Genomic DNA, 25214 nt, shown 5'->3' with positions numbered 1-25214 from the left:
ATGACGTTTCCCTTTAGAACACAATGAAATTTTTAAGCCACAATTTTTTTATGTGAAACCAAATTTCTGGAGTAAGTTCACAGGCAAGATTCATGATATAATTAGTTTAATAAACAAAAATATGGAGTAAAATTGAAGATTCTTTTGGCCTTGGGAGTAAATAGTTAAAAGTATAAAGTTGACGTGAGGATGAAGTCACTACTCATCATCGTGAGAATGAGTGGAGAAGTGGGAATCAAGAGAAATGAGATAGGGCATGGTTCGATCGGCCAGCAATCGGTGGTTTCCTGATTTCCTTTATTTCATCTTGAATTTTATTATCAACCTGACGAAATATGGATTTTTGCATTTTCTTCAAATATAGGCTAAAAAGTTGACGTAAGGCTCAGCCGTACCCTCTCCTCCCCCCTCGTAAGGCAACGAAAGGCTGTTATAGACCCCCCCCCCCTCCCCATGAGAGCCTTAAGTAATTTATGAACGGCCCCTTATTTAAATTTGTGGTATTCCTTATGGTCTTTATTACTTAAAATTCCTAATCATATAGATAATAGAAGAGAAATCATGCAGATTTTCCTTTAAAAAAAAAGAGCGTTTAATTTGGTTTGAATTTAAAAGATTCCTGCTTGGCCCGAAAGGCGAGGGTTGACAAAAATCCTGCGGCGCGTGGGGAGTGCAGTGAGTCTGCAGAAAGGAAACATCGATGCTCCCGATTGCGCACCAGACAGTTTGCGATGGAAATTCGGCAGGATTTTTGTCATCCCTGCCTTCCGAGCTCAAGGAAGGAATCTCTGCTGAACAGTCGACTCTTCACTCTTCACTCCTCTCTCGACACCCTCGACCCCCTCAGTTCCTTGACCAATTTTACCAAATTTAGCAGTCTTTCTATTTATGACCATTGTTACTATTAGATCCATTATTTCGGCTTGTATCGTGTATTGTAAAAAATATCCTACCTGAACAACACCCAATCAACATCATCATACAAATGGCACAAACTGCTACCTAGTTTGAGAACCAAGCAGGGGCAACAGACGTGAGTAATTTGTCATCAATATTTAGCTTTGTAACGTAGCTTTTATTTAAGGGTCCACGCCAAAATCAGCTGTAGTCAGTTTAGAAATTAAAGCTCAAATCACATGCTGAATATGGGCAGCTGAATGTGGTAGTCATCAGTCCGTTGTTGAATGGTGCCCTGACTTTTGCGCTCGATGGCTCCTTAAGGGCACGGATGAGGATCAGGACTCAGCGGTCATCAGTTTGTCTAAACTAAATGAATTAGCTTAATACAAATGTGGATGAAACAGACCTAAAAGTATGAAAATTCAACTGTAGAGCAACAACATTCTGCTCCTATATTCAGCTGGGTCATTCCACGCCTAGGTAGTCCGGGGGGTATTTTTTTTTCCCCCTCCAAATGACCCAACGATATTTATTTTTGGACTCCTTAATACTCCTAGTTTTTGGAAATATATATGGTTTACCTCCGTTTTGTTTTTTTTCTCGCAATTTTTACGTGTTTTGTAACCCCGTTGCTTAGCGTCATCCTACTGTAAAAAGAGTGACAGTTTGGTAGCAATGTTTTCTGGTGTTCCCACCAAAACCAAGTTTCAGGTTATGCTTGCAGTTGTCAAGAAACTGATTCAATGTGCTCCTGCAAAGTTTCAATTTTTAAAAGTAATTACTGTATATTATATGTAACTTTTAAAACCTAGTGCACTGACTGTCACACCCGTTACGCAAAACATAGGTTTTTTAATGTAACTATTTTAATTCATGTCATTTTGAGATGCCAATTTTTTCCGTACGTCCTCAAGTCAAGTACAGCTTTGGAGTATTTTTTCCAAATTTTTATTTCAACAATTAATGGGCAAAAATGCGTAACGGGTGTGACACGTTACGGGTGTGACCAATGAGAAGAGACTTAAATTATGCAGATGTTGCCTCACTTCTCACCATTTTTTCTATGGTTATCACAAGAAATACACTCATATGCATGATTAGACGTTATGTATGCATCTAATAAGAGAGAGATAGCTAACTTTTTTGCCATATTTCAGTATTTAAAGTGAATACACCTTATCTCAAAAGGACTTCAAAAAGAACTCGTTGAACTCTCTCCGATTTGATTGAAATATTTTCACTTTACTATAGGCCAAGACCTACCGTGCCAGGGTTTTTTTTGGTTAATTTGGGCCATGCGAGGTCCAAGACCGCGGGGACGAAAAAGGAATTCTGAGTTACCCGAAGAAAAGCCCTGGGACGGTAGGTCTGGGCGACCCTGTAGAAAAATGTAGTTTTGGCATGTTCCACATTAAAATGCGTCATATTGCTGATTGATTTACTGCTTAGGATTGCCTACAATAAGAGTATGAGAAGAAAAGTAAGTTTTTTAACTTTTAAACTCTCTCAGAAATGATGGACCTCAGAGAGACAATGTGTCACACCCGTTACGTCACACCCGTGACGCAAACGGTAGGTCTGGGCCACCTTGTAGAAAAATGTAGTTTTGGCATGTTCTACATTAAAATGCGTCAAAATGTTGATTGATTTACTGCTTAGGATTGCCTACAATAAGAGTATGAGCAGGAAAGTAAGTTTTTTAACTTTTAAACTCTCTCAGAAATGATGGACCTCAGAGAGACAATCTGTCACACCCGTTACGTCACACCCGTTACGCAAACTTTCCCATTTTTCAAGAGAAGAAAAACCTATACTCGAAAACGGATCATTGGCAGCTGAAGCAAAAACCCTTGGCTTCATAGTATAATTTAATCAGATTTTTACATTCATAAAATTCGCTGAGTTTCCACTTTACACTCACTGAGGAAAAACTCACTTCCAAAATCGGTCACACCCGTTACGCATACCTTTTAATTTTTTCTGAGGAATGGAACAAAGTAAAAACAATTTCTGATAAACTGAAATGATCTATAAAAAAAGTTATTTCTGCTACTGTAGATAATTTTTTAATTAAACCCCAAGAAAGAGTTCAAATTCTTGTTTAAAGTTAAATTGTTGTCACACCCGTTACAATGGAATGACCCAGCTGCCAAATTCAGCGTGTGATTCCAGCACAAGTGTTTTTTTTTAAATCTGGTACACGGTGAATTGCAATGAAAATCGTTATTTTTTTATTCTGTTCCTCAGCCGTGCTCCAAGCGTTCCAGTGGATCGGGTTGGAGCGGATTGATCCCTCTTCTGAAATGGGTTGAGATCGCGTTCCAATGTGATCCTAGCATAACTCGAGAAGGTTTCCGTCCTTATCTAGTTTGCTCGTATTTCGTTATCACGTTTCCGACTTCTTGACATGGACCAAGAGAATAGATGTTTGTTAATATTTACTATTAATTATTTATTATTAATTATTATTTATACCATTAATAATTATTATATTAATTATTTATTAATATTTATTCTCTTGGTCCATGTTCTTGATTCAAATCAGTAAGTATGAACAAATAATAATAACAAATCAAAACAATAACCAATCAAAATAACCTTAAAGTTTGAGTTTTATTATCACTTGGAACGCTTTGGATCGGTTTAGATCAGTCTGGATCAGCTATTCTTCTTCTTTTGTCGGGCGTAAAATTGGATTGTGTGATAGTGACACAAGAATACAATAACTCGATGAAAAGTTGCAGAGAGACTTGAATGTCACATCACCTTCAACTTGCTGTCCAACTTTCCATCCGATCTGCAGTGCCAGTTGGACGATGAGTTGAAACAAAAACTTCCAGCCCACATCACTGAAGCTGATCTTCGCGAGCTGGAATCTGACAGAAATGCCCAAATGCCAATGTCTGGTACTAAAGCAATATCACACGGCAACAGTAATTGAATCTAAAAGTGTACTTTCAATTCTGTGGTCAGAAATTCTTGTTAGCGCTCAATCTCAGAAACAGCCTAACTGATTTTCCTTTGATTTTTTCGATGATTACTCTGGAACTATAAATGTGCTCTTGCTCACAGCCTTTGATTTTCCCATTCTTGCTACTGACAATACATTTTTAGTTTTCTTTCGAATCAACATCTTTTCAACTATGTGGTCTAACAGTTTAATTTGTTTGACTATCAAAACTATTTGACCAATTTTTTTTTTTTTTTTATTTGTTTGAAGTGGAAGCTTTTAATATGTAGATGTGCCTACAGCCTTTGAGTTTTTTAGTATTGCAACTGATGTTACAAAATTCTATGATATTTACGGAATATACCTTTAATTGGATGAAATTAATTAATTGCTAGCTTCAGATCTCAGAACCTGCTCAACTACATTATACATCAGATTTTTAAATAGAGGCTCTTGATTTTAAGATAACCCTACAGCCTTCCATTTCTTTACTTTTACAACAGATTTTGTGATCTTTGAATTTAATGCAATATATTCCAATCTCCATTATCATATCCTATTTTATTTTATTTTTTTTAATTTCTTACAACAGTGGTTGCAAAAAGAACCAATGGCTTTAACAGCATCTACATTCTTTAAATTGAGAAATCGTTCAGGTCATAAAACTTTCTAAACTAAATGGTTTAAAATTTTTTTTGGAAGTTTTTTGAGGTTTTGAAATAAATAATGTCTTACCTTGGAAATTAGTGTATTTTGCAAAACCTTTGCAACATTTGCATAATTGAAGAACATATTCTGAAGAAAGCGCAATACATTGTTAATTTCTAAACAGTGCATATATTTGTCATTTTTCTGTTAGGGAATAAGTCATGAACAATTCCTCACTCTTGCTGAAAAATTCTTGCATACATTATATGAGTGATGGATATTTTGAGAAAAAATACATTATTATCACCAAAATGATTAGTATACAACTCAAAAATTGAGGTACCTAGGTGGAAATTTTTTTGGTTTGGTTCAGAAAAAATCTTACACCTGTGTACAGTAATTATAAGTTGTACAAGCATCTAAATTGTATGTCCTTCGGCAAGAAATTTTTCTAAATGTGATGAATTTTTATAGAGTACACACCAAAGTAAGTCATGGAAATGATCAAAGTCAGTCATGGAAATGATCAAAGTCAGTGTGATTTTGCTTTTGAAGTCAAACATTGTTAGCCTTTAATGGTGAACATTTATGTGTTTTTGTTTTTTGTTTTGTTTTTCTATTACTATTCATTCATCCCATTTCACAGAGACCTCTCTTCATCATTTTGATTTCAAGCTGCTGTTAGCTAACTATAATATCCGCGAGAAAAGTTTTCAAAGTTAGTTCATCATTTTGAACAGGATCTTTTGAGTAATTGTAATCAGAAAATGTTTTACGTTCTTTTTTGCTGTAGATCATATTCTCTACGAGCCCCCCCCCCCCCCCAAATATTCCTCTCATCGCATTGCAGTGGTATGCTATGCTTCTCTTCCTTCCGACTACCCTCACCTCCTTTGAGCAAGATTAGAATTTCCTCTTTTTTGATGTTTTCAATAGATTTTTTACGTTTCTGATTTTTGCTTTTCAAATTCTGCTTTAGACACCTGCTTAATCTTTGCCTGGGTCTTCTCCTGCTGATACTTTTTCTTGCTATTCACTGAAAAAAGAGAAAAAAGTAAATTATTGAAATTGTCAGTTATTAACCCATGATACTATCATAGGCAGCATTGATAAACTGGATTACATTTTGCAAAAAGGAACCTAGAGCATTCCAACTTCGCTGAGATTGTACACATTTTTTTTACTTTGCAATTATAAATTGATCATCTAAACAAGTTTTATCTTTACTCCCATTGAAGTATGAATTCAAGACGAAAATTACCTTTGTAAATTTAATTTTTTGAATGATTGCAGTATTCTATCTTAAAGAATGTAAGTTGCACAATCCTAGCAACGTTGGAATGCTCTTGGTTCCTTTTTGCAAAATGCAATTCAATTGTGCTATGATTGATTTTTTTTTTTTTTTTTTTTTTTTTAAATTTGTCGAAACTTTTACAACTTTTTCTCGATATTCTACCCTGCTGAGAACCGTCTTTTAGTTTGTGGGTATACTCATCAATTATTGATGGGTCCAGTGAAAGGAGTTTCACTTGACCATGTACTATTTGGTAAGAATATGCAAGGAGCCCCTGCCATCTGTCTGCTTCTATTTTTGAATACAGGGGCATGCGGGTGGTTTCACACAGCATGCACTTACTGCTCTCTTCGCTATCACGGCAGCATAATTCTCGCAAGGCACTGTACAGCTGGTCAAATAGGAAAGCCAATGATAGCTCGTATCAACGACTATGGGTCAGAGATGCACTCTCATGAAACTTTCTAAAATTTGTTGAAGGTTTCATGCGCGCCCCTGAAAAATCTTCGAAATTTCGTGGAGAATGAATTTTCAATTTTCAGCAAAATTGTCATTCCGTGAACTTTCTTTTTGCACCCCTGACTGCTGTGGCTGGCGTTACTGAGCGCAGAATTTTTCTGAGCATTTTTTCCGATTTTGACGCTATTGTTTTAATCCAGAACCGGTGGGTTGCGCTGGCAGTAGCTCACTCTTCGAGTGATCCATAATGTAACTACAACATAGCTGAGCAATGCGAATTGTATACACTGGGATCGAATTTAGTTGGTCCTTCCACCGTACTTAAATTTACTTAGAACGAGTCTCGACTGCACTTGAGTCCGGCTGAGCGCTTCTGATTGGCCGGTGGTGCGGTGTTGACTCAGCGATGGATGTCGCACTTCCACGTGAAAGAGCCGACAAAATTCGGCCCCTAGAAGACCGTGTTTCCTCCTATTGGAGGGGCTGGTCCACTCCACGGCCACCGTGACGGATTTTAAACTCTCCTTTAAAACATGCCATTACCGGGGCTGGAAGTGCCGGAACCCGGGACTTCAGTGTTGACTGTAGACACCTACTTAATTGTTTTAACCACTTCACCTAGCACCACCGATGCTGTCATATGCAAAGAAGCCCCCTAGGCTAGTCCACCCTTACCCTCCCATGGCCCCACTATTCTATTTTACGCATCAGTAACCCATTCCTGCGCGCACAAGCCTGAATTTCTAAATCTAAAATCCCTACGCCACTGACCGGTGATAAGTTTTGCTGGCGTATCCAGCTTATCGTGTTTGTTGTCGCTTGTAACGCTCACTTCATAGCCAACTTTGTAGATTGACAGTGGAATAACAGTCGATGATACTGGCAACAGATCTGTAACAAATGAATCATAAAGCAAAACTACTTGGACGACATTCATACCTCAAGTCTATCAAACTTTTCAAAAGAGTTCATGTCAAATTTTGGTGGAAGTCATAAACATTTTTAGATCAATCGTGTGAAATAAAAGTGGGTTGGCGCTGCGGAAAGCAGCTCGGACCCTCAAAGAGAGGCGATCCACTTGGGATAGTGTGTTAGGGCTCGACAAATAGAATAGGCGCAAAAGCTACCGGTGTATAGGCAGGGCCGGATTTACCTACTTGCCGCCCCCTTCTCATTCGTTTTGAAACATCAATAAAAACCATCAAGTGAACGTGCCGGAGGGGGAGGGGTACATAAGACGCGTTTACCTACTCGTGTTGGATGCATTTTTTTGCGGAAGCCCTGTCAACACTACTAGCAAAGTTTCACGGAACTTTGCGCGAAAGTCAAGTTCCGTAAACCTATTTCTGTGTGGACAAGGTCCTCCATTTATAAGAAATGAACCAAAAAATTATGAAAGAGCAAACATAAATGTGGTTTAATGATTTTAACTTGCGCCGCTGCGACGCGCTGATCGCACTGTGTTTGGCGCAATGCGTGAAGTATTCCTGCAGTCTTGAAGGTGCTATGCGTTTCGCGCCAACCGCTCCTGACCGCGCGCACTGTGTTTGGCGCAATGGGTAAAGTATTCATGCAGTCTTGTAGGCGCTAATATGTGTTACATGCCGACCGCCGCGCTGAGGGCTTGTCCTTCCTTTTCATCTCAAGTCCTCGTCATTCTCATCATTCCTCTCTACGCTGAGCTCCAGACCAAATTGCGTGTTTAGTTCCTCTCTTATCTCGACTAATTAAATATGCTGTCTCATGTATTTTGTATCACCGAAAAACAACAAAATTAGAAATTACTTTACTCTGAGGTAAGAGAGATTTTGTCTCCTTTTCTCATTGATATTTTTTTTTTCTGAATCCGATTTTTTTATACACACACTTAAAAAAATTTCAAAATTTGCCGCAATGGGCCGCGGCCCATTAATCCGGCCCTGTGTGTAGGTTGAAAAATCGCGCACATTCTTCCTAAATTTTGCGACCTTCCTAGTTATCTGGATTGAGAAAAACGTTTGGAATAACAGAAAACACCGGCTTTTTATTGCTTGCAATTTTCTTAGAATGTTCCTCTTACTATAAGAAAAAGCGGGGAGGTTTTCAAGAAATGAATTTGAGTATTTCTTCATGTAGAAAATTAATGACAAGAAGTTTGCAACCGAAATTAGGCATGCATTTTCGGATCGAGTCACGTCATCGTTATGCTTTTTTCACTTTTTCCTAACTTTCACCATCCAAACCGCTGCGCCATTATGTGACACTCAAGGCACCGAAAAATTCAGTTTTTCCATCAGGTTGGGACCGCAAGCACATACGATAGTAGCAAATTTCATCATAACAGTAAAACAAAAATCTAGAGCACAAAATATATTGAAAACTAGTCAACGCTTTTCATGGGCGAAACTAGCATGGAGGGGGGGGGGGGGGGTGCTCTTGGTAGAAATCTACTCGGTCCTTCCCAAAAAATGTGTGAGGCTGAAACGCTGGACCCAAGAGACTGCCTTACAAAAGTAGCGTCAAGGGAATATCTACCGAAAATACTTAAACACTCTCTGATTGTGCTCGAAAATATAAAGGGTCAAGTGAACATTCACTGAAAATATACAGCATTTCCGGCAACGTCAGCTGAGCGCCGGAAAAATTCTCTGAAAAACTAGTCAACGCGCGTAATTCATCAAACACTTCCTGGATTTTTCCTATCCATCAACAGAATGTTCTGTGAAAATTTCAAGCTATGAAGTTGGTCTGTTCCTTCTCGAAATAATAAAATATTAGCGAACATTTTGAAACATTGCCATTGCAATGGAGATACGTGGTTTCGCACTTTAGCCATCGGAATATTTCCATATAGTCCTCTGTAAGTTGCGTCCCCAAAATACTTCGGCTCTTAAATGTCTGAAAGCGATGATTGCAAAATATTTTTTATTTCGCTGTGGCAATAAACTTGGGCCTCAAACGGCAAGGCTCTAGAGAAGTGAGGTGACACCGCCCTCGCAGTGGGTTCGCACGCGGGCGCGCGCGCCTCTTCAATATTGCGACGAACCAAATATGGTGTCCTCCACTTCTCAATGCTTACCATTACTGTCCTAGCTTTTCCACCCACTTTCCTCTTGCCGTATTTCACATCACTTGAATATGTTTCGAACGTAACGAGGCGCGCAGGTGATTCAATCAGCTAACAAAAAACTCCCCATCCAACGATTTTCTTCCCAATATTTAAATGTCACAGATGCATATCGACGGTGTAGTCGGCAATCGCATGACTCGGTTTGCGACGTCGCAGACTTCCTGACATACTTTATTTTTTAAACAGAAAACTGCTTAGCGGAAATCCTTTAAACCTGCCGTGATTTTTCTTCTCCGTGCGAAGAAAATTCTCCAAAAACTTCAAGGGGTGACGTCAATTTGTTCTCCTTTAAAAAAATAACATGGAGGCGGAGATTTTCAGACACCGCAAACGAGTTATGTGATTGCCGACTTACACCGTCGATATGGCACAGAAAATGGTCTACTGCCCGGCTGCAGTATCGTTACAGCAGATTTTAGAATTTTTAGTGGTCAGAAACTCAATTCTACGAGTAGCTCCCATGTGAGACTCACTGGAGAACTCAAAAGCCTTAAAATCGCATAGGTTTTTTTTTTGTTTTTTTTTGTTTTGTTTTTTTATAAAATTCTTTTAGGTGGTTTATTTATCTACAGCACGCTCACGGGTGGAACTAGGAATTGTTTGAAGGGCTAGAAGGGAATCTCATTGAGGAGGATCCTAGGATGGGGGGCACTAAAAGGTACCTTTCTGCCGTGCTAAGGAAAACCGCCGTATGAGCCTTCAGGCGTTGCCAAATTTCCTTCAACAAATCACGAGTTTTCAGGAAAGTTTGTGAATATTTTTTCTCCAATATTTTAGAGGATTTTGTTCGTAATTGTATCTGAAATTTCTGAAAATTTCAAGGAGAAATATGCACAACTCTCTTGAAAAATACACGATTTATGCGGGGAAATTTGGCAACTCTCGAATGTTCATACGGCGTTCTTCCTTAGAGCGGCAGCTTACAGAGGGAAGTCTGTGGAGTGTGGACTCCCATATAACTCCTAGGAAGATTCGGGGGATTTCCCTAGCTTCAAAGAAGGTCCGAGGAAAATCTTGAAAAATTGACTCGTCCTATATAGGAGCAATTTTTAACAGTCTTCACCGGAAAGTTGATCCAGTCACAATTTCAATAATGAAAAGTTTTACGTGCTCTATCACAAAAATCCCTCACATTTCTTGGGAGGGGCTGAGTTGATTTCTAGGACCCCCCCCCCCCTTACAGTTCCTCCCAACTCCCAAGCGTATATTTCTACCAGCCTCTCGTTTCTATAATGTTTAGCAAATCAGCCCCTCATTTAATCTGCAAGAACTCCTAGCAATTAGTATACCTATTGACTTCCTTGTTTACTCGCCTGTTTGTCTGGTTGGTTGTCCAATACCTCAGTTGTCTGGTTGTCATACCTCACTGGTGAAACTAGAACAGAATTTGCGGCGTTCCAAATTTTTCATCATAGGTATTTTATTTTTGAATTTTACACTTCAAGCAATGGTATTTTTCACAGTTTGCATGAGGCATGACGCTTACTCTCGGTGTGGAAAATATTCCGTGAAAATTTCAAGCAATAAATCTAGCTACTTTTTCTTTGAGAGTAAATGGGACTTTAAATTAATAAAATCAGAGGGAATTTAAAACGCTGCGTAAACGAGTATTAAAAAGAGCGTTTTCTAATATCACCATAACTATCCAGCTAACATACTTTATTTAGTTCATACCGGGTTGAAACTTATCTTCCTCATTTTTTACGTAGACAGTAGGTCCTGCAACCACCGCATATACGACATTTGCCAAGATGAGCGTCACCCCTAAAATATGTGGGTTCATCATTTTCTCTCCTGTAGCCCTATGAACAGAAACAGATAGTAAATAATACTTTCACATAGTTAGATCTTTAAAAGGGTATTTTTAATAGTTTTCCAGTGTCATCTTATGTGTCAGTAAACATGCTAAATGTTACTTACATCGGTCTGTTTCCAAAGTTATTGACGGTGTAAGTCTGCAACCACATATCACGTTGCGGTGTTTGAAAATTCTGAAATTGGTTGTATTCTTTAAAGGAGAACAAATCTACACCATTCCTTGAAGTTTTTACAAAATTTTCTTCGCACAGAAAAGAAAAATCATTGCAGTTCTTAAGAATTTTCGTAGAGTAGTCTTCCATTCATAAAATATAGTATGACAGGAAGTCAGCAACGTCGCAAACCGAGATACGTTGTTGCGGGATTACACCATCGATATACCCTTTAACTTGGTCCCTATTTAGCCGAAGAATGTCGATTTTGATTGGTGCGTAAGTAACATACTCAAATCGATGGTAAAAATTGTTTGGAACGGTTGCTATTCCCCATTCTCTCAAACGGACTTCTTTCCTACTCTGACGCTTAGTGTACCTACCCATGTTGGTATTTGTGTAGGGAAACTCAGCACAAAGAAAATAATTGAATTTTAAAGAACCTTTTAATAAGTTTTGTGACCAATTTGATATTGGCAGTCTAGTCAGGATTTATTTTTTAAAGGGACGTTCGAATTGATGAACACATGCGGTGCTAATTTTTCATAAATACGTTGTATTTAGAAATTCTCCCTGTATCCGCCGTGATCTACCTACATGAAATTTTGATGATGTAACGCGTGTCGTGATGATTTAATTTTTAAAATCCAGTGTTTCATTAAAAAGAACACGTAAACATCAAGTAAAAACCCGCCAAACGTGAAATTGTACAAAACTAAGAATCTGTGAGGAATAATCTTTTATCATTAAAATTCTCGAAATTAGTCTCCGTAGAAAATGTGTTTTACTTTTTGTACTACGTAGGATCAACTTAAACTATGCATTATCATGCAAAGTCCGGATTTTATATAATACTTTTACGGGCAAATGCCGAAACCTGGGCACATCGAGAAGTGTCCACAATATTTTCGGCCGACACTGAACTGAACGTTGACTTTGGGATTTGCCTGAGTGGATCACGATGATTAAAATTTTGTCGAAGTCTAAAAACCAATCATATCAATGCTAAACATAGAATGAAATACAAAATATGCAACATAAAATTAAAACATTCGAATTCATGGAGAAAAATGTAATTTTATGTAATTGCATTTTAGTTGTAAAATTATTTCAATATTTTTGTTGCACTGTGCTATACTACTCGAAGCGGTAAACCAGTGGCGGGGGGGGGGGGGGTGGTGGTTGTTGTTGGAGGGGGTAGGGTTAGTTCTCGGCGGGGTTTGAAGTAGAAAAAGATACAATGAAGAAGAAAAAGCTTCTATGGTGTTTCTACCTGGTAACAACATGTGAAGATGTTTTTCTACTTTTCTACTCCTGCGTTAAAGTCTCCGTGAATGTGCACGTTAAAATAAGCGTTAGTGGTGAAATATATAAAGAAGTATGTTCCCCCATGACAGTTCTACGTATCACGGCGCAGAGTGGATCGAGTCAATAGGACAGGTCGGACAAAATTTGGAAACTTGAAAAGCTTATAGGATCTAAAAGTGGTTTCATTGGTTTTCTCGTGAGATTTTCTTCTGGATATCCAACCATCATATATCCCCCGAGACAAATCCTAGAGTCCCATTGGCGGATCCAGATACTTCGAACAAAACTCGGACGGGAGGTCCAGGGGGCTTTCCTCAGAAAATTGTCGAAATTTAAAAGCACCTAAAGTGCAGTTCGAGTCCATTTCTTCACGATCAACTGCCGAATACAAGAGTCATTCCCTCGTATTTCCTCCGACCCTTCCGTCTTTCTTCATTTCCTTTTTTTCCTCCTTTTCTCGGGCGTGTGCCAAGCCGCCCCCCCCCCCCCCCCCCCCTGGATCCGCGTCCAATTCGGGATTGGCCCAACGCAACGCTTCGTGAAAACTTCGCATTTTTCCGGGCAGATCGCGATGCACCGAGGTTCCGGCATTTGCCTGTAACATATACTGCCGTGCTAAGGAAGAACGCCGTATGAACATTCGAGAGTTGCCAATTTTCCTTTAGTAAAATGTTTTTTTTTCCGAGGAAAGTTATGAATATTTTCCCTTGAAATTTTTAGATTTTTTACATCAAATTTCGAACAAAATATTCTGGAATTCCGGAGGAGAAATATTCTCAAATTTTCCTGAAAATTCGTAGTTTTTCGAAGGAAATTTGGCAACGCCTAATGGTTCATACGGCGTTCTTCCTCAGCACGGCAGTCGTATACTTAAACGTGTGCTTTCAATGAAGAAACTTAAATGATAAATGCAAAAACTTCTGTAAAAATTAGGCTTTATGACTTTAGATCTCCCCTGATCGTAAAATCAGTTTTCAAAATTGCATAATATTTCTATCACTAATTCCTTCATCGTTTATTTTCGTCTCAGTTATCTAAGGTAGAGGGAGAAATAAAGAGTCTAACGGAAGAATTATAGTAAATAGATAAGCATGCAGTTAGGCAAGCTAGGTGCGTACCTGAGGGTTTTCCTGTCGGTGCTAATCTGTGCGAGTGCGAATGATGAGTGGTCTTTTGCCGTCGCTGAGTCTTTACATTGGGTCGTGTACCATGTGTCTGCAATTCCACTTCGGGAGCTAACTCAAGTCGCCTTGGCCACGACGTAACGCGGCTCGGCCCACTCACATGGAGAGTAAAAATATTCAGCATACACACTCGTGAGTAGTGAAAGTCGTGCAATATTATAGTATCGCCTATCGCGGAACCCGTACCCTGTCGCTAGTCCCGTAACAGAGACTGATTTAGTGCTAGTGCACTCGCTACCGTGGTGATCTTCGTCGCAGCATCGGCAAAAGCTACATTGCTACATCCGTATAAGAAGTCTAATCCGTTCGTCATCTAAAATGTTCCGCTTCTACCCAATTGAGAATCCGTATCGATGGAGAGCCTGCCTTAATGATTCTGTGAACAGGCTCTTTACTCTAAAACTGGAGGCTTTCGAAAGGAGGGTATGGATTCCATCAACATGGATCGATCGGAAACAAATACGTGAATAGATGGTCATGAACCGATCGACACCAATTCAACCGACAAATGGACGTATTTCTGTCAAACGGAACTAAGCGCCAATTTGAGTTCTTTTTGAGGAATTTTGAATGCCGGATAGCGTATTTTGTCAAACGGAACTAAGCGCCACGGAAAAGCATTGCGAATACAGGACGGAATAAGCTTGACGCCCGGATCCGCCGCCAATCCAAGTCCCCCTCTACCTTCCTCCCCCTATGGCGCTTAGTTCCGTTTGACAGAAATACGTCCAAATTATTGAAAAACCCGGTGTCGATTCGATCGACATGAATCGATCGAAAAATAAAAACGTGAACCCATCGACATGATTAGATCGATTGAATCGGCATCAATCGAATCACGTCGAGCGGTTCACGTTTTTATTTTTCGATCGATTCATGTCGATCAAATCGACGCCGTTTTTTAAAATAATTTTTCGATCAAATCGGTGTCGACCGATTGACGTTTGTACTTTTCGATCAAATCGGTGTCGATCAATTCACGTTTTTACTTTTCGATTTGATGCATGTCGATCGAATCCATACCCTCCGCTTCTTCGAATCCATATCCTACGCTTCGAAAGGGTTCATTGATCAAATGAATTTCATTTATATTACAATTTTATGGTTTCGTTTAAGAACATCGTTTGCACCATTAGTTTCCTTATGCACACAAGTATTTTTACGGATAAGCCAGAAATTGTAGTTCCGAATAGCAAAATGTATATCATTCCATTATGTTGCGGAGCAACGAGGAGGCCTACACGTAAAATTTGTTTCACTTGTATAGTTCTATTTCAAATTATTTACAGAAATATGTAAATAAAGAGAAGAAAGTTATTTGGGTTCTATGTAATTTTTTATCATTCGAAATGACAATAAATCCAACTAACTGTACACAAAAACTTTAATATCCTAAGATGAAAACCGGTGACGCCGCAAGTTTGAATAATCGCGTCAAACATAGTGCGCGCGGCGCGGCGCGGAGCTGGCAACGCATGGTAGCGCCTTACATGACTGCAGGATACTTCATGCATTGCGTGTATATCACGGTGCGCGCTTCAGTCGTTGAAAAGTCGTCTTCTCTTGGCGTACACCATTTCCGAGCAGTGCACATCGCGAGCCTGCGATTCCATGATCAAAGGGTTGCAGAGATTTTGCAATCCTGTAAGTTTCCTGGTGAAAACACAATGTACGAGTGAACATTTTTCAAGTTGGAATGCTGTTATTACCTATATTCTATCATCCGGATATCGCCGAACTTAGCTAACTTCTAGAAAGAGAAAGTGGACTATTTTCTCAGTACAAATGTGGCACAATTTCCAGGGAGATATCCTTGGTATCACATTCACACAAAAATTAACTGTGGCAATCGAGCCTAACTTCGGCAATTTTTGACTGTTGTCATGGACTTGTGCTGTTATTACGAGTACAAGTGTACTGCAAATATATTGACTTTGGCCTTCAAACGGCGATTTTACATATAGAACCGTAAATTAATTTGTGTTTAACATGTTTTCTCCTGACTTAGCATTTTTTCCTCCACAGGAATTACTGGAGTTCAACTCAATTTCTTCACCATGGTCGAAAGTTGCCAGGATGATTTCCTAGCCCATTACAAGTTCATAACTGGAAAATTAAAGAAGTAAGTGAGTGGACGATATTTCAAACCGCCTACAAGTACTTAACATATTAATCGTGTTCGTTTATAATGATTATATTTTAAATTTTGCGTGTCTGATTGTTTCCTCCATATGTACCATAATTAGCAAAGCACAATTAGCACAATGCAATGGAAAAAAAATGTAATGAACGTTGCGATATTAATATAATAAAATTGCAATATTTTTACATACTTTGTTCAATGAATGCCGATTTTCAATAAGCAACGTGATGTGTGCCGTGTATCAGAAAGATAGACATTTTGGATGCAATGAAAAATTGCAACTTATTTTAATTGCATTGCAATGAATCTCAGCATTGCTGAGACCAATTTTAGACACTGTACGTACTATCCTCGATTTTGTTCAGTTGAAAGTCACCGCAAAAAAAGCATACACTGGGGAAAAAACACATTGGATCTAGAGTCCAGACTCTTGAAAACACTGACAAGAAAACATACTCTTGATTCAATCAGATTTAAGCTTAAATCAAAAGGAAATCCGCTCAAATTAAGGGGCTTGGTTCTTGATTCAAGCAAAAATCCGATTGAATCAAGAGTATTTTTTTCTTGTCGATGTTTTTAAGAGTCTGGACTCTAGATCCAACGTGTTTTTTTTTTGTTTTTTTTTTTCCAGTGTAGACCTCTGTTTAATGTAATCTAGACCGCGCGCGTACCTATGGATCTTTTGATGAGCCGATAGTAATGGGGTAGCTTGCAGGATAGTGTGATTCAGGGTGCCAACATATGATGAAAGTGCCATTTAAGGCATGTGCCTAGAATGAAGATCAAGATTATTTTGAACATTCGTAGTAAGATCTACCGTGTCAACGCCGCACAGTGGATCGAGTCAATCAGAGATGTCAGACATGGAATTTTTGACTAAAACTGCAAATTTTGATGTTTAATTCGTCCCATTTCAAATTTCAAGGGGTGTTTCCAGAAGAAAATCTCTCGAGAAAACCAATGAAATCTCTTTTAGAACCTCAAAGTTGTGTTTGAACGGAGTATAAGCTTTTAAAGTATCCAAATTTTGTCCGACCTGTCCTATTGACTCGATCCACTCTGCGCCGTGGTACGTAGAACTGTCATGAGGAAACATACTTCATTATATGGATTACATTTTGCAATAAGGAACCACTATTTTTAGCCCATTTTAGAAACAACATACATGCTATTGGTTTCCCTGTGCAGATATGTGCTTTTATGAAAGAGCCAGATATAGTGGTTCCTTGTTGCAAAATGCAATCCATATATTTCACCACTAACGCTTATTTTAACGTGCATATTCATGGAGACTTTAACGCAGGAGTAGAAAAGTAGAAAAACATCTTCACATGTTGTTACCAGGTAGAAACACCATAGGAACTTTTTCTTCTTCATTGTATCTTTTTCTACTTCAAAGCCCGCCGAGAACTCCCCCCCCCCTCCAACAACACCCCCCCCCCGCCCTTTGTTTACCGCTTCGAGTAGTATAGCACAGTGCAACAAAAATATTCAAATAATTTTACAACTAAATGCAATTACACATTACCGTAAATTCCACCATTTTTTCTCCATGAATTCAAATGTTTTAATTTTATGTTGCATATTTTGTATTTTATTCTATGTTTAGCAGTAATATGATTGGTTTTTAGACTTCAACAAAATTTTGATGTCAATTTTTTTAAAACTTTTTTAAACGTAAATTTTAAGCATATTTCACCGAAAGAGGAACAAACATTGTTTCATAATAAGTAATTCGTGCATTATTTTGACGAGTCATTTAGGTTTTTTGAAAGTCCAAATCTATCTACCAATGCTACTTGGGACTTCTCAGGAGCGCGAGGTATTAAGCTGAGTTTCTTGCAAGGCGGCCAATTGAACTCGTGTCTTCACTTTTTTTTTTTTTTTTTTTTTTTTTTTTTTTTTTTTTTTTTTTTTTTTTTTTTTTTTAAATAAAACTATGCTTATTTCTACCAAGAGAAGAGAGAAGGCACCCATTGCAAGTCATATAGTGACGAAATTGATATCAAGTTTTGCAGTTTAAGACCAAAATTTCATGTTCGACCTTTCAAAAGCTCGCTCCATCACTGAAAAAAAATTCTCGGCGTTTTTACCAAGGTCCGTTGGTACCTTTACCATCTCACTTTTTTTTACCAATTATTGGTAATTTTACCAAGGCAGACTGGTAATTTTACCTAAAACCCGGTATTTTTACTGTTTTTCTCAGGTGAGAATCCCATGTTTATTGGTAATCAATTCCCAGTAACTTTGCCATTTTATCTCGGTAATTCTACCACAGTCGATAAAAAATATTGGCGTTTTTACCAAGGTCCAGTAAAATTACCGAGAAAGTTCAATAATTTTACCGAGATTTATCGGTAGAATTACCAATTCCATAATTGGTAATTTTACCAAGAAAAAACTATGGGATCAAATAGAACCCTGAATTATTGGTAATTTTACCCTCTTCTTAGTAAATACACCGAGATTTTGTTTTTCAGTGATTGTGCGAGCGCGGGGTCGTACACGCGGGGCGGGGGCGGTACTCGGTAATACAAAAATCGGTACCCGGTTGCGCCGGTTTACGTGGGGTGCGCATTTTTACCAATTTTATCCAAGCCTCATACGTGGTCAAGATTATATTTTATGTCTACGATCGAATTTGAACTGCACGAGGAAAGTAATTTTTTGGGGACATAAAGAAAAAATGGGCACGCGTTTGGCAGCTTTCACCATAGATATTTCCATCAATATCCCGTATGTCTTAAGTTGATGGTGAAAGCTGAAATTCAGGCTTATTAAATTGCTATAATTTTTTAAAAATTATGATATGTTGTCTTTAAATTGGACTGATCGCAAGTAAAGCACATTATTTGTCGACTAAAATAGGTTGAAAATATTTCAAATGAGAATATATTTGCACCTTTTTTCTGTCTTATTTTATTTACCCGAAAGTTTCCTCATGTAACATCTCTTTTTATTTTTCTTTCAGGAAGTTTTTAAGGAAACCAAATGTTGCAGAGTCAAGTGAGCAATTCGGTAAGAACATGCATTTGCTTCTTTTTTTTTTTTATCATTTGAGGTTTTCCTTTATTTTTTGTCTTTTTTTCCCTCCTTATTTCAACCATTCTTCATCTTTATATTTTCAAGGGAGGAACATAAAAAAAGAAAGAAGATAAAGAGGAAGAAAAAATTGAATAGTCATGTCTTGATTACTTGGGTTTACAAGGTGTCAGAGTGTCATTATAATAAAGGAGCTTGTTGAATTTTTTATAAAATAGACGCAAAATCTAATAATTACACTAAATCAAAATCACTCCAGTATCTGACGATCTGACCAGGGTGCAGAAAGACATTTTCCCACCAACTGACACAGGTTTACAGGATTGGCAGGATGAGAACTTTTACAATCGAAATAATTTTTCAAAGCATGTTTAGGGCATGAACGTTCATCTCTCAAAAAAGTGGTACCAATGTAAACAATTTGAACTGATTTTTGTTTTTAGCAAATTTGGCGAATCGCTGCAAAGATGATGAACTTCCGCAATATGCAGGTTTGTGCTGGATGGCTGTGGCCAAGTGTGAAGGGTCACTGGAAAACCGGACAGAGGAGGCTGCTGCACTGATCAATGCAAGCAATCAATTCCTTGTTGCAGAAGAAAAACTCTTAACCTGCCATTGTGTCAGTCCTAATCTGGAGCATTTACAAGTGAGGCTTAATTTCCAGTTTACCCTATTAATATATTCAGTATTCATATTAATTGCCAATATTCTCTCTATTTGATAGCTCTGACAATGTGTGTTAGTTGTGTAATGCTTATTAAAAATTCAAGGCTGATGTTCTCTCAAATTAGCGCTAGTCGCCGGTGACTGGGTACTTACGCCCTTAATATTTGGATGGCAGTAAGTGTTAGTGCCCGACAGATGATAATCAGACTGAAGAGTGATAAATCTAGCAATTTATGATCTTATAACTGTAGAAAATGTCTCCGAAACAATCACATGATTTCTGACTCCAACTAAAAAATGAGCTTTCGTTGCAACATGTGTTGGTCACTGGCGGCTGACTGGATGTCTATTGTCTTCGTCAGAAAGTGCCTCCATCGCAAAAGTTTTAAATAAAATTAAGTTCATCGATCTTGAAAATGTATTAATAGACTTGTTTCCAGTAACACAACCATCTCTGAAGTTGCATTAAATGTTCCAAATCCTCAAATACATTTTTCCCAATGTTATTGAACTATCTTTTAAATACCTATTTCTTGCAGGTATCTCTTGCTTCGAACGAAGTATGATAATTTTTAACAAGTGTTCGTAATATTTTTAGTAATGTCCACCAAAAATTTACTACTCGATTTAATGTCTCATAAGACCTACAATTGCGTTTATCAATAGGTATTCCCAACTTTCAAGACTTCTGAAGGGCCTTTTGTGGTATTTTACACGAGGCATGTTAACATGAAATAGATGGCTTTTTGTAACATTTTTAAACAGAGCCCATTAGTAACCTTAAAAATAGTTATTTGCTGTTTGTAATCTTTTGAAAAACTGAATAATTTCCACAGAGACCTGTTTTAATTTTGATATTTTCCCCTAAGTCTTGTTTTCAATATGTAATCATCGATGTTTGGAAAAAAAGACAATTTTCTCAACTCAAGAATGTAATGAGAGCATATTACCTACTTGATCACAATTTTTGGTTTTGATGAGGCAATACACTGATGCAATTTACTAAGCATTATTATGCATTTCCATTATTTACCTTTGCATGTCGGAAGGTGAAAAAACTTTTAATTTTCAGTGTATTTGTTCTAGGCTGCAGTGAGTTGCATGAATCACGCACGTCTGAAATGGACAAAGGACTTGCCTCTTATGACTGGACTTACTATTCACACAGGAAAGACTCTGGAGCAATTTGGACTTACAAGTGAGGCGTCTCTTTATTATAGCCGTGCTGCTGATCTTCAAAGCGAATATCCTAACCAGAAACTTGAGTCCCTTTTTCTTTTGGCAACGGCTAGAATCAACTCAGGTTATAACTCTATTGTTTAAACCCTTAATAAGTAAGCATGATATTAATTTTTTTTTATTTCAGTTCAGCTCATGGTTACGAATGATGTAGCATTCCTCATCAGAACAAAGGTCTTGTCAGTTAATTGATTTTTATCATAGAAGTATGTTGACAAGAGTGTACTTCCAAAAATGAGCTTATCCTCTTTCTATTGCCTAGGAGCATTACTTACTGTCATCAGCCTGAAATGTCTTTTAGTTTCAATCGCAGTCAGTGTTCAATGAATTAGACTTTAAAAAATATTTAAAAAAAAAAAAAACAGAATTCCTTCACAGAAGTAATTTAGACAGAAAGAGGAAAAAAAATGAATGGCGTTGAAAAGAATGTTCGTGGTTTAAACTTGAAAATTTTCAAACTCTACTTGACTCAAGAGTCAATCTCAAAGCTGAAAAAAATTTGTAAATAGAATAACTTGACTCAAACCCAAAAAACTGAGCGAATTTAGCCCCCATTTATTTTGATTGGATTCCATTAGTTGGCAATTCACATGTTTTCATTGGTTTTTCCACATACAGCGCCATGGTGGAAACTTAAGATAAAACTAAAGTGGAAGAAACAGTGCGCTTCTGCGTTTATATTACTGTAGTGAATGATGTCAGTTACTTTGTCTCTCAAAAAAACTTTACTTGTATGTGGTTGTGGATCCTAATATTTTTCGCCATTTAATCAAATTCATTCGTTGGCAAATACTGTATAACCAGCGCCTCCTAACTCAAGAGCAAAGCATCATATTCATTGATAGTTTTTTATTTCATCATTAAAAGTTATTGTCTAAAGAGCTTTAAGAATTAATGTCCGCTGCTCAAATTACTTTAAAAATAAATGCATGAAAGCATTCATTTTGAGATTCGTTTCCCCCTAAAACTGATAATTCTTCTAGCATTCATCTTTTGTGCAGGCATCTATCACAATTGAATTTGTCATTTATGAATGCTAACATTTCTGTGTTTCAGGTGACTATGATGGTGCATTGATAACATATAATGAAATAGCATCAATAGCCAGCCACTTTGTACCTTTTGGCACAAACTTAGACACTCTAGTCAGGTTCGTATGAATTTTCTAAAATTTTTACCATGGACTTTTTGCTAATTTCTACCAACTTTTGCCTTTTTGTTTAAAGCATCTCAGCAAATATTCGGTATATTTTATCTAGTTTTGAGTTCAGCACTGTCAAAAAGTTGAGCGGGGGTCCATATTATTAATTAATTTTTTGGCTATGTGTTGCCTTAGTAGGATTTTGAAATCTGCAGCGGATCTTTTTAAATCAATGGTAGTTATACGATGTAAATACAAGAAGTGATTAATTTCAAAAAAGCAAGATGCAAGGAGAAAGAAGAATTTTTTCAAAACATGCTTCCATGCCTCCATGCTTTCTTGCATTCAACAACAGGTTAATGATTTTGATGTTCAAAATTCTAAAATATAATGGGACCTTATGAGGCTTGAAGTATTTAAACCTCTGTGATGAGACCAAGTATTTCACGCCTCTCAGTTTATGCTCAGACCGTTTTATCAAAATTCAAGGAGTCTTTTACTGATGATCAAGAAAATCTAAACTTTCAGTAAAATGTCATCAATATCTTTCCATCCATTAGATATTCTATGACTGAATGTGTTGTTTTCTAAAAAGAAGTAAGCGACTATGAAATTATTGAGAATGTGAATAAAAGCAGGTACTTTTGACAGATAGAAAAAAACTGCTACTTGCAAGTGATTATGACCTATCATTAATGTAATATTTAAATATATACCTACCTTCTTACAGATGTGAAGTGACGCGGATCTTGCTTCTTTTAATCATGAAACCAGCTCCACATCGGCATGCTCCAACCATGCTTGAGAAGTACACTTGGATTGGGGATTCCTCAAAGTCTCAAGGTAAATGTCTAAAGTCAAAAATCTCTATTTTTTTTTTTTTTTTTTTTTTTTTAAAAAAAAAACAAAATCGTAATCATGATTCCTGTATCTTATTTGTGATACAAAAGATAGAAAAAAATCACTATGAAGAATTTGTATATATCTGAAATTTGATGAATTTCTTAGTCAAATAGGAGCCGCTGAACATGCCAAAGGCAAATTTTTGCGAGTGAATTTAGTCTTAAGTTTTTAGCTCACTGCCAACCCCTGTTATAACAAAACGAAATTCCCTACAGGCGATGGTGCGCTTTGTCTGACAACTTTTACACTGTGTAGAGCATTAAACTTATTTCTCTGAGGTTCGGTACCATTACCAGGGACTTTTCAGTGAACAGATATAAGGGGCTGTTTATAAAAAGTCAGCGCTGATAGTAGCGCGGAAAAATATGAAGAGGTTCATATTTGGCTTCGACACACAATGGCAAAACAGGTAAAGTCGTTTGTAAACGTCTTTGGCAGGTCAAAAGTTATCGAAATTGTTCACTTTCTTTTGTCATTAGTATAATGCTCTCAGAATAACATAATATATTTGTAATTTCTCCCTCTTGCAACTGTTGCAGTTCCATGGATGTCTGAGGAGCTCTTCTTCTTTCTACAATCTCTAGTCATGTCATGCCAATCTCTTGACTTTGAAGCTTTGTTAGAGACTGAGAAGGAGCTTTGGCCTCTTCTGTCAGCAGAACAAAAACAGCTTTTGCGTATCCTTGTCCAATCAACGGCTAGAATATGAAAGCCATCCAGCTCTGTACTACTTTTCCAGGATTTTGTTTCCATATTTTTTAACCAGCTCCTTGCTTTTTGCGTGCTAACAACGGACTTTGTTCTCGTGGGTGATATTTACAGCCCTTGCTGACGACCAAAACCTAAAGTTAGTGCAACTACAGAGTATTCAATTATTGTCAAAATAATGATATCATCCTCATTCTGTAGAACAAATTGACTTAACTGAGATCTGGTGTGAAGTTGATCTAATTCTTTTTCAGAATGACTTTTTTCAAGCTTTAACAGATTGGAGTTTAATTTCAAGTCTTTGATTATGAATGATGATGGTTTAAATTATGAACTATATCCAATGACAAAGGAGTTTTATTTTCATTTGAATTTTAAGATTTAGCTCAAATGCAAAGAAATCAATTTGAAAAAATCATGGAATTTTTTGATGTCGTAAAATTCTGACACTTCCAACTCTCAAAAATTATTACAAATACTTCAAAAAAATCCTACATTTTTGTAATGTTTTTTCTACCTTACATGAAGTCAAAACCGTTCAATTTACTTCTGTTTAAAAATCCTTGTGTTAAGATCTAAGACTGTCACTATTTTAGGGAGTTCAGAACCTCAACTTCAGAGGAGAAGCTCTGATAGAGGTAAATATCTACTCATGAAATTTTAAATAATTAATCATTTCTTTTTTTCAACAAAAATAATCTTGTTGGCAGAAGCTTATTTTTTTTTGAAAATTTTGGGATGAACCCAATTTTTTCTAAACTAATTAGATCACAAAACAATCAATTTCAAGGTTCTACTTTGTAACATATGAATCCAATAGCAAGTAAAAAATTATTTAAATCAGAATTGATTTTTCACCTTTAGAGGACCGTTGGAGACCATACAACGTTTTGTTAAGCTCACAAACAACACTTTTAGGATCAACATTTTGATCCATAAGAACACCCTCAAGCACTTCTATGGAAGCAGGTTTGTCCAATACACTGTTAAGAAAAACAGTCTTGACATCATGGTATTGCACACTCATTCCAATCTCTACTACAATGGAGAACAGGGCACGAATTGTCACCATGTGGGCGACTGTCGAATATTTATCCAAGACATCTTCTTGTTGGTAGCCTTGTGTAACAAGTCTAGCCTTTTCACTCGATCACTTGTCTTCCCTAAAAAAAAACCCCACTTGCTACCATTGATATTTGCATCCCTTGATCTATTGGGTAAATTTTCTTGAATTTTTAGTTTAGAAAATTTTTAAATCATGAAGGATGTATAACAGTTTCAACGAATTACATACATTGTCTTTAATTGCATCGTATGAAATTCCAGCGGAGATTCTGGGACTATGCATCGGAAAAGTCCCCTTTCTGCACCTGGCACTTCAGTCATTCACTTCAAATTAATAGTGTTAACTTTTCTAACAAAAAGATTTAAATCTGATTCTTCAACATCTACAAACAATCTAGGAAAGTCTTTATGCTGACACTTTTCCTGTGACTTATTTCTCCCGTTTATCCTCATTATTTCAATACATTGTATTTCTTTTACAATTT

At 37.3% G+C, this 25214-nt stretch overlaps 2 protein-coding genes across 5 annotated transcripts; one reads left to right on the top strand and one right to left on the bottom strand.

The window, feature by feature from the left end:
- The first annotated feature begins 514 nt into the window (after nt 1–514).
- Nucleotides 515–25211, top strand: Hap40 (Huntingtin-associated protein 40 kDa). Of its 4 annotated transcripts, XM_019049829.2 has the most exons (9): nt 515–1033; nt 3148–3250; nt 15848–15944; nt 18937–18983; nt 19451–19653; nt 20760–20976; nt 21969–22062; nt 22784–22896; nt 23496–25211. In XM_019049829.2, exons 3-9 carry the CDS (start codon nt 15880–15882, stop codon nt 23663–23665), a joined length of 909 nt encoding a protein of 302 aa, XP_018905374.1. In that variant the 5' UTR covers nt 515–1033; nt 3148–3250; nt 15848–15879; the 3' UTR covers nt 23666–25211. The 4 variants fall into 4 exon arrangements, with proteins under 4 accessions (XP_018905374.1, XP_018905373.1, XP_072151945.1 ...); XM_019049828.2 differs by lacking the exon at nt 3148–3250 and having other exon boundaries at nt 516–1033; XM_072295844.1 differs by lacking the exons at nt 515–1033; nt 3148–3250 and adding an exon at nt 3308–3326.
- Nucleotides 4582–14589, bottom strand: LOC109035962 (uncharacterized). Its single transcript, XM_019049831.2, has 4 exons — nt 13757–14589; nt 11035–11162; nt 7023–7142; nt 4582–5534 (listed from the first exon to the last, which is right to left on the bottom strand). The coding sequence occupies exons 2-4, from the start codon at nt 11144–11146 to the stop codon at nt 5440–5442; spliced, it is 327 nt and encodes a 108-aa protein (XP_018905376.2). The 5' UTR covers nt 11147–11162; nt 13757–14589; the 3' UTR covers nt 4582–5439.
- Nucleotides 25212–25214: the final 3 nt, after the last annotated feature.

This window comes from Bemisia tabaci, chromosome 2 (genome assembly GCF_918797505.1).
Source record: "Bemisia tabaci chromosome 2, PGI_BMITA_v3".
NCBI classification, from domain to species: domain Eukaryota; kingdom Metazoa; phylum Arthropoda; class Insecta; order Hemiptera; family Aleyrodidae; genus Bemisia; species Bemisia tabaci.
Note: the sequence above shows the minus strand (reverse complement) of the source record. Positions and strands in the feature narration are given on the sequence as shown.